Here is a 12,388-nt window from a genome sequence, read left to right on the forward strand (position 1 = left end):
TCGGGGCCGGGAGGGGTGCGGAGCGAGCCGGGCCGGGCCCCCGCGGTCGGCGGAACGCGCGGGGCGGCGGGCGGCGCCGGCGGGCCCCTTTGGTGGAGGCACCGCGCGGCGGAAGGCGGAAGGCGCGGAGGGAGGTGGAAGGAGGGAAGGAGGGAGGGGGAGGCGGCGGCGGCCATGGATGACCAGGGCTGCCCGCGGTGCAAGACCACCAAGTACCGCAACCCCTCCTTGAAGCTGATGGTCAACGTCTGCGGGCACACGCTGTGAGTGGGGCTGCCGCCCCGTCCTGAGGGCGGCCGCGGGGGGAACGGACGCGGTGAGGGGAGGGGCGCTCCGGCCCGGGGCTGCTCCTCTGCGGGGGGACCGGGTGGCGGGGCCTGAGGGGAACGGTCGCTCCCTTGGCCGGTGCGGGGGTGGGGGCGACCTCGGCCGCTCAGCCTGGCCTGGTGGGGCTCCGCCAGGCCTCTGCGGGCGTTTGCGAGGCGTCCCCGGGTCCCCTCGTGTCCCCCGTTTGCCGCTGCCGGCGGTTTCGTCTCAGGCCGGGGCTGGGTCGCAGCTTTCGGGTGCTTCTCTGTAGGGAAATGCTCGGGGGGGAACACACGGGACTTGCCGTGTTCGGTACCGGCTCCTGGCCAGGAGGGGTGTGAGCTGTCGGGGTGTGAAGCGAGGAACGTAGAGAAAAACGCATTTTACATCAACTTAAACACTTATTTTTTGTATTTAATACTCTACTGCGGTAATTAGGGAAGAAAAAAAAAGGAAGGTGTTTTGGTTTATTTTTTTGGTGTGTTATTTCTGAATGAGGAATGCTTCCCCTGAGGTTCTGATGCTGGTTTGAATGTTGGAAAATCCTCTTGTGAACCTGTACTGATGGTGTTGTTTACTCATTCCGTATTTTTTTACAGCGGATCGTGATTTATTCCCCCCCCCCCAAAAAAAAAAAGTGAACTCTTATGTAATTCTCACCACTGGCTGTAGCTGATTTAAGTCATACATAGTCTGAGCTCAATCACTGTCAGATCTGGACATCTTCCTTAGTTGATGTGGAAGTTTTAAAAACTCTACTCTAAATTCTTTCTAGATACACACAATAGAAGCCTCATACTGGAGTAGTGTCCCTTCTGGGGTTAGTTTGTTTAGTTGGGTTTTTTGTGTTTTAGTATTTCTGTGATGTATATGTTGAGTTGTTTATATTTTTAAACTACATGTGAATTACATTCAAAAGATGTAGCCTGAAAGCTTTACTTAACTTGGTTGTTTAAAGTGTTGTAAGTGAACAGAGCGAAGGAGCTGGCTTGCAGCAAAGGATTTATGTTAATTTCTTAGAAAAAAAGTGTTAGCTTTCATCTGTTTCCCTGCTCCTGTTGTCTATGGCCATGCAAATACTAATGTTGCCACAAGAGAAGGCATGTGGGAGAGCAGCAGATGATCTCCTGGTATCTGTAGGGGAGGGCAGCGTCAGGAGTGCCCTGCTGGTGACAGTGATGCTGGCTGTGTGGAAGTGCAGCGTTAGCTGGAGTTCAGAAGGTAACAGCCACGTTTAGGCAAGGCTGTGCAGCTTTCAAATGGTGCTTCTATCTCGTGTTCCAGTGAAGATCAAAGGACTAGTAGTCTTGATGATCTTCTGCTTTCAAGCTCCTCCAGAGCCACTTCCAGCAGAGGACAGCATGTTTCAGTTTGCTCTCCTGCTTTGGTTCTCGGTGCTTTTTTTTGTAGCTGAGCTTCACTTGAGAAAATTAGAGATGTTTTGTGCATTACTGGGTTCAGCTGCTGATACCATATTTGGGGTTGATGTCCTTGTCTTGCTTTCCTTCTTTCTTCCCAGCTGCGTGAGGACTGCCTTTGCTTCCCCCAGCTCCTGCTTTTTGCAGTTCTGCATTTGGCAAGTGTTTGATCCAGTCCGGATCCTTGTGGCCCTGGGTTTGAGCCAGCCAGGTATCTCTGCAGGTTGCTTGCCAGGAGAGGGCTATGCAGATGCACCCAGACTGACCTTATCTGGACACAGCAAGGTCTGTTAGTCCTTCCTTTACCTTGCCAACAACGGGTATCTGTGCAGCTGGGTACCACTGCTTTAAAGCATGTGTGTATCAGGGTAAAGTTGAAGTCTCTGTGTAAGTAGGTTCTCTGGATTTCTTTGTTTTTGTTGTAATTAGGACTCTCCATCTTGATGTGGTTCAAGTGGGTCACTTTTCCTCTGTAATAGCCTTCCAATAGCTCCTTTAAGGTTGTGTTTTTATTATTATTTCCATATGATGTTACAAAGACTTCATGCTGGAAGTAATTTCTCAGTCATGGTTAATAAATTCTCATAATAACTGATCTAGAAGCTGGAAGCTCAAATGAGACACCTGTGAATGAAGTATGAGGGGAAAAGGGAAGGTAATTGACATTTGTTCTTTCATAAATTCACTGTGTTTTGGGGCAGAAGGATGGAATGTTTAACTAGTTCTCAAAGCAAATGAGCTAACGTCAGTTTCTGACAGAGATTTAGCTTTCTTGGGCAATCTGTTCTACTAGTTTGCGGTTCTTACCATTGAAAATACTTCTAATTTCTAATTATATTAATTTGCTATAATTTAAGCATTTAAGAATTCTAACACATTTTATACACCTTGTGAACTCTTTCTCACACCTCTTCTGCAGGAATGTGTCACGTGTTTTGGGGACTGTCTTTTTGGTGTTTTCCACACTTAAGAAACTCCATTCCTTCAGTCTCCTCTCTTCAGTGATTTTTTTTAAAAAATTTTCTTTTTATACATCCGTGGGCTATTCTTACTGCTTTTCTTGTGGCTTTTTCCACTTGGTTTGCATTTTTCTGGAAAACTGGAACTGGACACAGTGCTCCATCTGAGTCCTTAGTACAACAGGCAGCATCAAAATTATTTCATGTGCTTTTCATATGATACCTGTGTTTCCTACATCTCAGTAGGACGATGAGTCTTTATGTATTTTTTATTTTTTGCAGTGATACGTGTGATTTATGCTCAGCATCAACCCCAGATTCTTTAGCACTTTACCTACCACTCAACGTATCTCTGGGCAGAACAGTATTTAACCTTGCCTTCCGTGTTGTGTTATGCAGCTGATTATTTTTACTTTTTTGCTCTGTCAAACTACGTATTGCTTCACGTGACTTTTGCACTTGCTTCAAGTGACTTTGGATTCTGAGTCTCTCCATCCAGGTGCTTGTAACTGTCCCAAATTATCCTTTGACCTTTCTGTCCTGATATTTTCCAGTGTGTAATTTGCGGACAGGATGATGTCTGGCAGACCTTTGGAGTTGTTTCTTGTGACCACAAGAAATCAAACTGAGGCAGAGCAAAACATGGAGTTGCCTGCAGCGAGTTCCTTGCTAAGTAGTCCCTCCCTCAAGGCACTTTTTGTAACAGTGGAGAATGGTAAAAGATTAGAGCCATGTGAATGGGCTTGCTACTTATTTTCTCTGATTGAAGTAACGGTAACTTCTCTCTGGGTGTGGGTTTCTAATTATCTCTCAGTACTTCAGTATGTACCATATTTGTTTAGATTGTATGAGTGTCAATTTAAGAGTGTCAAAAGTCCAGTTGTAACCAAAAGTATATTGCCTCTAGTCACTGTTCGCTACCTACATTGTTACTGTGTCATTGGAGGAAATATATTTGTTTGAGATGATTTGTTCTTAACAAACTGTGTGTTGGATCTTATCTGCTTCAGTATCTGAAATATGCAGAAGATGCGTTGTTTGATTTATTTCTTTCAACATCTTCCCAGGGACTGTGCTTCCCTGTATACAGAGTTTCCTACACTTTAGAGGCAGGTGCTTTTTCCCTTCTTTGGGTTGCTGGAACTTAATGCAGGGAGCAGAGATGACCTTTGATAATTGCCTTTTGTGAGTTTTCAAAGGGTAAATATTACATCTACCAGATTTGAAAACCTTGAAGCACTCTTAATGCTGTAACCCCTGAGTATAGTCCATAGGTTTATGGAAGCTTATTAAGTTGCCTGCAGAAGCATATTGCCTTTATCATACTTTCTGTTTGAAGTTTGCTGATAAATATGCATGGGAAATTCAGAGTCTTGACTTTGTTGGGTTGGGAGGTTTGGAGCAATTGCTCTAATGGGTTTCCCGGTTCTAGATTGTGTTCTTGCTCCTGTATGCTGCGATAGGAGTTACATTAGCCAGTCAGTCCGTCTCAGTGAATGAAGATCGGTGCAGAAAACGCCTCAAGTGCTTTGGCATCATAGAATCATAGAATGCATTGGGCTGGAAGAGACTCCCAAAGGTCACCTAGTCCAACCCCCCTGCAGTGAGCAGGGATATCTTTAGCTGGATCAGGTTGCCCAGAGCCCCATCAAGCCTGATCTTGAATGTCTCCAGGGATGGGGCCTCCATCACCGCCCTGGGCAAGCTGTTCCAGTGCTTTACCACCGTCATGGTAAAGAACTTCTTCCTAATATCCAATCTGAATCTACCCGTTTCTAGTTTAAAACCATTGCCCCTCGTCCTATCACTACGTGCCCTTGTGAACAGTCCCTCCCCACCTTTCCTGTAGGCCCTCCTCAGGTACTGGAGGGCTGCTATAAGGTCTCCCTGGAGCCTTCTCTTCTCCAGGCTGAACAACCCCAACTCTCTCAGCCTGTCCTCATAGGGGGGGTGCTTCAGCCCCCTGATCATTTTTGTGTGGCCTCCTCTGGACCCGCTCTGACAGCTCCATGTCCTTCTTGTATTGAGGGCTCCAGAGCTGGACGCAGTACTCCAGGTGGGGTCTCACCAGAGCAGAGCACAGGGGCAGAATCGCCTCTCCTGATCTGCTGGCCCCGCTTCTCTTGATACAGCCCAGGATGCAATTGGCCTTCTGGGCTGCAAGCACGCATCGTTGGCTCATGTCCAGCTTTTCATCCGCCAGTATCCCCAAGTCCTTCTCGGCAGGGCTGCTCTCTATCACATCATCCCCCAGCTTCATCTGTTAGAGATTTTCCTTCCCATTGAATTGTGGGTTAATGCGCTTCTACTTTAACTGTGCTTTCTTTCACTGCAGATGTTCTGAAGGAATATTGTCATGTTGTCTTCAGTGTTGCCTCCCAGTAGTTTCTTTCCTAATGCTTTGACCTTTCCTATTTTATTAACTCTGCTGTTTACTTAATAAAGTGACCTTCAGCGCTTTGATTTCACTTGTGCAAAATCTCTTGAATTTGAAGTCATTAAAGAGCCTACACTTAGCTGAGATGATTTGTCAGTAAGCTTCAGGTCTTTCTCCTGGGTTTCAGATAGGTTGTGGTTTTACCATTAGTTCATTTTCTTTATTTTGTGGCTCTCTGTTTTGCCCTTCTGAAGAATTGTGAGAGTTGCCTCCTTCTGCCTTCTGTCAGCCAAGTTGTTTCTACTTTCGCGTTCTTAGCCAGTTTCTCCTCTTTGGTTAGAATGAAACCAGAAGAGCCTTCCTTGTTTTGTGTGGGTGTGGTGTGGGGTTTTTTAAATTTCTTCTTCTCATCTCCTGTATGAACAAAGTCAATCTTAAAGTATTTGAGAACTTGTGGGGCAATACGTGTCTCTTGTTTGTACCTTCTTTTTTGACAGTTGCCCGCAGTGAAGGTTCCTCTTGCTATAAAGTCCTGTGCTTTGGAGGTTTGGCTGTTCATCTTCTTGTCTTTCCCACTTCATGGATTCAAATATCTCTCACCTGGGGTAGATACTATGTGTTAGAGTACCTGTGTTGGCCTCCCATCTCTCTTTTACTGTGACCTTGATCCTTCCAACAAACTCGCTCTGGATCTTAGCACCGACGTATGCAGATAGTATTTCTCCTCCCTTGTCCTTTGCATGTCTTCCTGTGTCAGTGTGCTTGACCCTACTGTAGAAGAACTCGCAGTGGCTTTCTCCTGACGCTGCCATGTTTGCCATGTTCAGTTCCCGGTGGTCAGTGGGGCTCCAGGACATGTTTGTGTCTGCCTGTGGCCGAGCAGGGCTCGGCGTGGTGATAAGCACAGCCGTGCTGCGGTGGAGAGAAGGAACAGGCAGATGAGTGCGAGAGGATGAAATCGAACATTGAGTCTTGGCTGTAAACATCCTTCCAGTTGGGTTTCCATTGCAGTTTATTCCGGTGGAACCATGCCAAGCCTTGCAATTATGGGAATGGTTTTGGGGGGGCTATTTCTTAGTATTTGGTTTTCCTTGGTTATTGCTTCTTGACCAATATCACCAAAAATGTAATACCATGTGGTTTTGACGTTAAAGTAATGTTAAATAAGCCTTTTCCACTATAAATCTTCCCTGTCACCAGGAGGGAGGATGATAAATTAGCAGTTAAAAGTTGCTCTAGGATGGGACTTAGTATGGAAATGCTCAGTTCAAGAATAATGAATGTCTTTTTACGTTTATTTTCTTAAGTATAACAGAGGTTCAAGGCATCAGATACTTGGCTTTTAAAGATGGTTTCGTGCAGGGGAAAGTGTGTCTAATTATGGAGCAATGCTTGATTAAAGTTCTGCAATACATTAGTTTCTAAAGTGCACTGATGGCTTTACCTTCTTTTAAAAGTTCACTCTCAAGAATTACATTCTAAAGCCTTTGTGCATGCACGACGGTTTTTGATTATTCAGACAATTCCTAACGTCTTTTCTGAGTGTACAGATGCTGGGTACGTGCTTGCCAATGGAGTTGTAATCCACCTGGCTTCATGCGAGACCATGAATTATCTTTTACTCTGTCTGCTTCGATTTCATGGCCTGTGTTGAGTCTTAGGAGGCAGGTTAAGCATATCCCAGTGATTTACTCATGTAAAGAGGAAAGGAAATGCATCCACCGAAAACTGCATTAAAAGAATGTTAAGGTTGTTACTGCAAACAGGGCTGGGTAAAGAAATTTACTGTTGGCTGTAAACTTGGACCATATGGTCTCCAACAATCAGACACAAAAGTCTTAGGTAAAAAAGGTAGTTAATTGGGGCTGCTGGTTCAGCTTTGTTGTCCCGCTGCCTGCTGTAGGGAAAAGGAGGGAAACTGGTATGTAAAGCTCTCTCTTAGGAGTCAGTCCTGCTGTTCCAGCTACCTGTGATCCATCCTCACATGTAGAAAGACGAGAGATGGATGTCTGAGACCAACGAAAGCAAAGACACTCCCTTTCCTCCCCAGTGTCACGCCAGCTGCTGTGTTGTCTCTGCGAAGTGTCTTTCCCATGCTCGACATCTCTGGAAGGCAGGGGCACAGGTACCAGCACAGCCTCCACAGAAAACTGATAGGCTTGATTTCAGCTGCTGCCAGTGTAGTGTTCTTGGGTTTGTCAGTAGTTGATGAACTTGTTCTATTATAAACTCTTCTGGTGTCTTTTTCTTACCCGCAAGAGACTTGCGGGAAGGTGTCTAGGCTCCTTATTAAAATGTAATTTTTTTTTTTCCCAAGGGGAGACGTGTTTATTTCTTGTTTAATTTGTCAATAAGACTTCAAAATGGAGGCAACATAAAAACGCTTACTATCTCTAGGCCCAGCTTTGTGTTGCTCAGGGGAGACATCAGTTCATTGAGTTGTGTTGTGGGGATTCTGTAATCTGCCCTGCACCCTGTTACGGCTGTTCCAGGGATTCATTAGGGGGTAAGTGCATCCTCCGAGAACTCTAATTGCGGTGCTAACAGCTGCTAAAATGAAGAAACGGAGGTTTCGTTATTTGCGTATTTATTTTAATGTTAGGAGCATTTGGAGTTTTGTGGCTGTCAGATTCCTCAGGAGTTGGAAGTAGGAACATCCCCGGTGAATTTGGGGGAGTGGGGTCTCATGCCAGTGCGTGGGGCTGGAGTTGCTGGAAAAAAGTTTGGAATCTTCTTGTTTAAACTCCTTCCAAGTGAAAGGATCGCTTGGCTTCCTGCTGCATTCTTCTCTGCAGTGTGGTTCAAGAAAATGCCTTTCTTCAAAGATGGGGGGAAGCCCTGGAGATTGTGGAAAATAACATAAAATTGTATTTCAGCCAAGTGAATTTGAGTGAAGAAGTCTAACTAGAGGTAGGCAGTGAGGTTGTCAGGCCTGTGACTTTTAACTTGAGCATGTGGGAATTAGGTGCTTAAATACATATTTGAATTTTATTTGGCAAGCTTTTTTCCTGAAGAAAACGTCTTAAATGCGATGAGGACAATGGTACTGTATTCAGGGCTGTCAGTTTGTACCATAAAGGTTCGTTGTGATATATATATATGATTTTTAGGTCATTGGATTTCTATTAATACAAAAGTAGGGTGCAGGCTCATGAGGGCAAACAGTACGAGTAGTGCTGGTTGAACCATAGAAATGTGCACGTGGAGGCAGGACTCGTGAGCAGGCAGCAGGCACAAGGAAAAGAGCCACCAGCCTCTGGTATTTGGTGGACCCTTGCAGGAGCTGATCTAGTTTGCTAACCTGGCAGAAAATGAGAAGCTTTTTGGATAAGTTAATGTGAGGACTCGTGAGTTGAAGTGGCTTGTGCATGGTTAGACCGGCACCAGAGGTGGTGCAAGGTAATCTGCAGGAATGCGTGTCCTCAAGTAAGGTAGGAATAGGGTGGAAGGAAGGGCCTTCCTATGGCCCAATGTTCATTTAGCTTGCACCGTTTTGTGAAGCTATGTGCTTAAAAAGCTGGCTTATCTGGGAGAGCAAGTACTCTATTTTGTCTCTTAGGGTTGTCTTCTTGCTGCTCTTGCCGTATCACATCTCAAATTAGATTTCTGGGTGGTAGATTCTTATTTGCATGAAGAGCGTAAGTAATCCTGGTGAACTAGAGCAGATTGGGACTACATGTAGCCAAAAATCTCAACCAGAACAGGAACTTTGTGTGGTCCTAAAAATGCCTGCTTTGCTTTGGGGGGATAAGTAATGAAAACTATGTCATGTATTTCGTTCTCAGTCATTTACGTCTTTGAGAAAATTCTCTTAATTTCTTCTGGGTGAGTTGGGAGACACATCAGGGAGGTTTTTACTCAGGTTTGTCAGATCTACCATGGGAAGTTTGGTTAACTGATGCTTGTTTGAAGTAGTTGCACTATCATAGCCTGTCTGCATCCTCAAAGGAAGAAGCAAAATTACTTTTTTTAAAGTGGAATGTATTCCTTCAGAAAGAAAGCTTTTTTTCTGACTTCTTGGGGAATAAAAATCTAGGTCATCTTTCTTCTTTTGTCTTTTTGGAGTTATTCCTGTTTTTATTAATTGGGATTAAATGCTCTTTGGACTCTGTTCCATCCCATTACTCTTCCAAAGCCTCTCCAAGTTAGTCATGGGAGGTGATTAAATCATTGCTGAAATACCCAAGAGGTTATTTCCTTCTGCCATCCAGTTTTGACAATGAATATTTGCTTTTAAATTTGGCTTTGAATCGTGGTCTTAATACTTCTGATGAAGTGGTGTTAATGCTTCAGTTTACTCTTTTGTTTTAAAACTGACATATTTAGAAAATCTTTTTTTTTCTCCGCCGAGCTATCAGTTGGCATGTCCTCTTAGTAATGCTTCTTGTCTGCTTAGCAAAGCTTGCAGAGCTCTACGCTTCATTCCTTGTCAGTCCTTTTTGGAAATTTAAGTTGTAGTTCTGCTCTGAGATGTGACCCTTGGCAAAAGGTATTGTTTAGATCCTGGATCTCCAACCAGTAAATTGAAAAGTAAATTCTTTTCCCCTTGTTCTGAAAACTCAGTCTGGCTAAAAATCTGCAGCCTGGAATCCTGCAAATGACTAATGGGTTTGGGTGCCCAGCCTGAGGAGTCTTCAGACATGCTCGACCCTTTTTATTGGGTAAATGCTTAACATGGCAAGGTTGGATATGGTAATGGTCCAATACAGGTGTGGTAAATCTCTGTGGTTAAAGTAAGTGCTTCTCAAAAAGAAGGCAAACACAATAACCATTTAAACAATTTGATTTTAGGCGGGTTTTTCTTTTTTCTTTCTTCTAATTGCATCTGCTGCATTATAATTCAAGCCAGTAATTCTGTGGATTTGTGAGGAAGAAGGACATTTGACTCGGTTCAGTGTGGTTGCATTAGCTGCCAAATGTTAATAAGTGATATGCATAAGTTTAATATTTGTGAAATTAAGCAAATACATTCCTGAGTCCTTTTAAAAAGCGTGTCTCAGTAATTGTAAATTCACAGCAAAGCGGATCTGGAGGTGCCCTCTTGGAGTACTCCAAAGTTGCGTTAGTGTGTATGCTCTTTGTTTGGGGCGTTGGCTGGTTGGTTTTTTTCACCAGGACAACTGAAGTTTGAAGAAAAGCTGGGTCAGCATTTTGGAAATTAAGTATTCCAGTGTTCAAATCTGGTTAGGAAATTAAGAAATAAAGCGATATCCACTGATAGTAACAGGATACGGAGCAGGCAGGGTGCTGAGCTTGCATTGTGGACACTCAAGTTTCATATTGCTGGTTCCCTCTGTTTTAGTGATATGCAGGAAACAGTGGATGTTTCTTCACAGAAAGGCCACTCTGGCTGTAATAAGAGTCATTAGTAGTCCTAAGAGTAAACTGAATTTTGTAATGACATCTACTCAGTTTTTCTTTTTTAAAAAATATTTTGCAAGAATTATATTTGACAAGCTCAGACCTGAGAAAAGAACTTAGCAGGAACTGCTGCTTATATATGTCAAAATTAGACTTTAATTGTTGTAGCTAAGAACATTTTTTGATGCTCTGAAAACTGTGTTCTAAGTTGTTCTTCCTTTGAGTGTAACACATATAGGGGGAGAAAATGTATTAGGAAATTCTTGCAGGTTTTTTGTGTGAAATGCAGGTAAGTTCAGAGACGTGAGAACAAGATGCCTCTGCCACAAAGGAGCAGTAAGTCATCTAGTCTGATAAATATTTTGGCTCTGAATTGGGAAACATGTAGATAATGACTTTTGCTGTTCCCACAGTCTTACCTCAATGACTGTCACTAAGGTTAAATTATATGTCTAAGCATTTGCAGAATCCTAGGCTTGATGTGAGCACGACAATTTCTTTAACATAATAGAGGAAGATAAGTGGTTCTGCTGAGAGTTAGGAAATAGTGGGATGGGGCAGAGTGAGGAACAGGTTTTTTTGGTGTGTGTGTTTATTTTTGTATGGTTGTTTGTTTTTGTTTTTTGGTTTTTTTTTTTGTTTGTTTGTTTTTTTAAGAAGCAATGTTGAGGTAAAAGTTTCCAAGCCCTATGAATGTTCTGCTCCCCAGTTTTTATTAATGCCAAGCAATGTGGCCAGGGTGGCAGAGAAGGACTGATGTTCCTGGACAGCAAAAGGCAAGGGAGTGGTTCGGCTAATGTTGACACCTTCAGACTGCTGAGCCAGAACGGAAAGCATTAGGTCTAATTGGGCTGGAAAGCTTGGCACTGGGGTTAGATGTATTGCAAGAGCTGCTGGCAGAGCCAGGGTGAAGAAGGAAGACCTCTGGCCCCAGATAACTACAGCCAGATAAACGTTTAATGTCTTTGTCATCCTTACTTGCAATGTGTTGTGTGTTTTCTGTTAAAAAAAAAAAATAAAAAAATCTCTATCTTCGTGGAGATTAGGAGCTGAACAATCTGTAGGTGTAACTAACGACTAGATAATCTTTAGTGTGAGTGTATGAATAGCCTTGTGTAAATAGAAGAGCTCAGATTCTTCTGGGAGTAGCTGTCTGCAGGCTTAAAAAGACTGAAAAAATAGTCCTTATACACCCTGGACGGTGTCAGGAAGGACTGTCAGTTGCAGTTGTGTAGTTTGATAAACCTGAGACTGATGTGCTGTGAACTGGAGATGGGAGGCTGCCTTTAAATCCCCAAGGTCCCCTTGTTCCAGGAAAAAAAAAAATCTTTAGTGTTGGGATATGGTTGTATTCTGTAAAGGGAGGGAAGGATGTTAGCAGGACTGAGGGCAATGCCAGGATGATGTGATGTTGCTGTGAACTTTGTCAGCTGAGCAGGCTTGGAGGAGTTTAGGAGCTGGAGAGATACTTGTCTGTTGAGCTTAGTCTATAATTACTGTAATTGTTTGAAGCTTTTTGCTTCCACTCTTGCAACAAAGCCTGGCCTAAATTTTTACTGAACAAATCCTTGATTTCTATTCTGTCTGCCTGGTTTTGGGGAAAGGTGATACAGGATGGAACAGCAGACATGGCCAGAATTAGCTGTCTCCATATGGGCAGTATCTCAATGATGTATAAGTGGAACAACCCCTTGGAGATTTGTCCCTTGGGATGAGGTTAAGGAACTCAAATTGTGTGGGGTCTGTGTGGGAACCTTTGCTGCCAGCTGACAGATTTTGGAAAGGAGCCTTTTCTTCTGCAAGGAACGTGCGACTGGGCAACATCTTGTGACTCTGGGGAAACTCTGAAATGTTGTAGTGGAGTCAAAAGGGGAGGTTGACTCCCAGTCTTATCGTGTGGTAGTAAATGAAGCGGCGAAGATCATGAGGGGGACTTGCCTGGAGAAAGGGGTACGAGGACTTGAGAG

General features: G+C 43.8%; 1 protein-coding gene across 2 annotated transcripts in view; it reads left to right on the forward strand.

Moving 5' to 3' along the window:
* The first annotated feature begins 168 nt into the window (after positions 1 to 168).
* Positions 169 to 12,388, forward strand: part of MNAT1 (MNAT1 component of CDK activating kinase) — a 127,645-nt gene continuing 115,425 nt past the window's right edge. For both annotated transcript variants that reach the window (XM_086462431.1, XM_086462432.1), the window contains exon 1: positions 169 to 263. In XM_086462431.1, coding sequence (XP_086318557.1) covers positions 175 to 263 — 89 coding nt within the window. In that variant the 5' untranslated portion in view covers positions 169 to 174. The remainder of the gene's footprint in view (positions 264 to 12,388) is intronic.

The sequence above is a fragment of the Leptosomus discolor genome, chromosome 3 (genome assembly GCF_034619465.1).
Source record: "Leptosomus discolor isolate bLepDis1 chromosome 3, bLepDis1.hap2, whole genome shotgun sequence".
Classification (NCBI taxonomy): domain Eukaryota; kingdom Metazoa; phylum Chordata; class Aves; order Leptosomiformes; family Leptosomidae; genus Leptosomus; species Leptosomus discolor.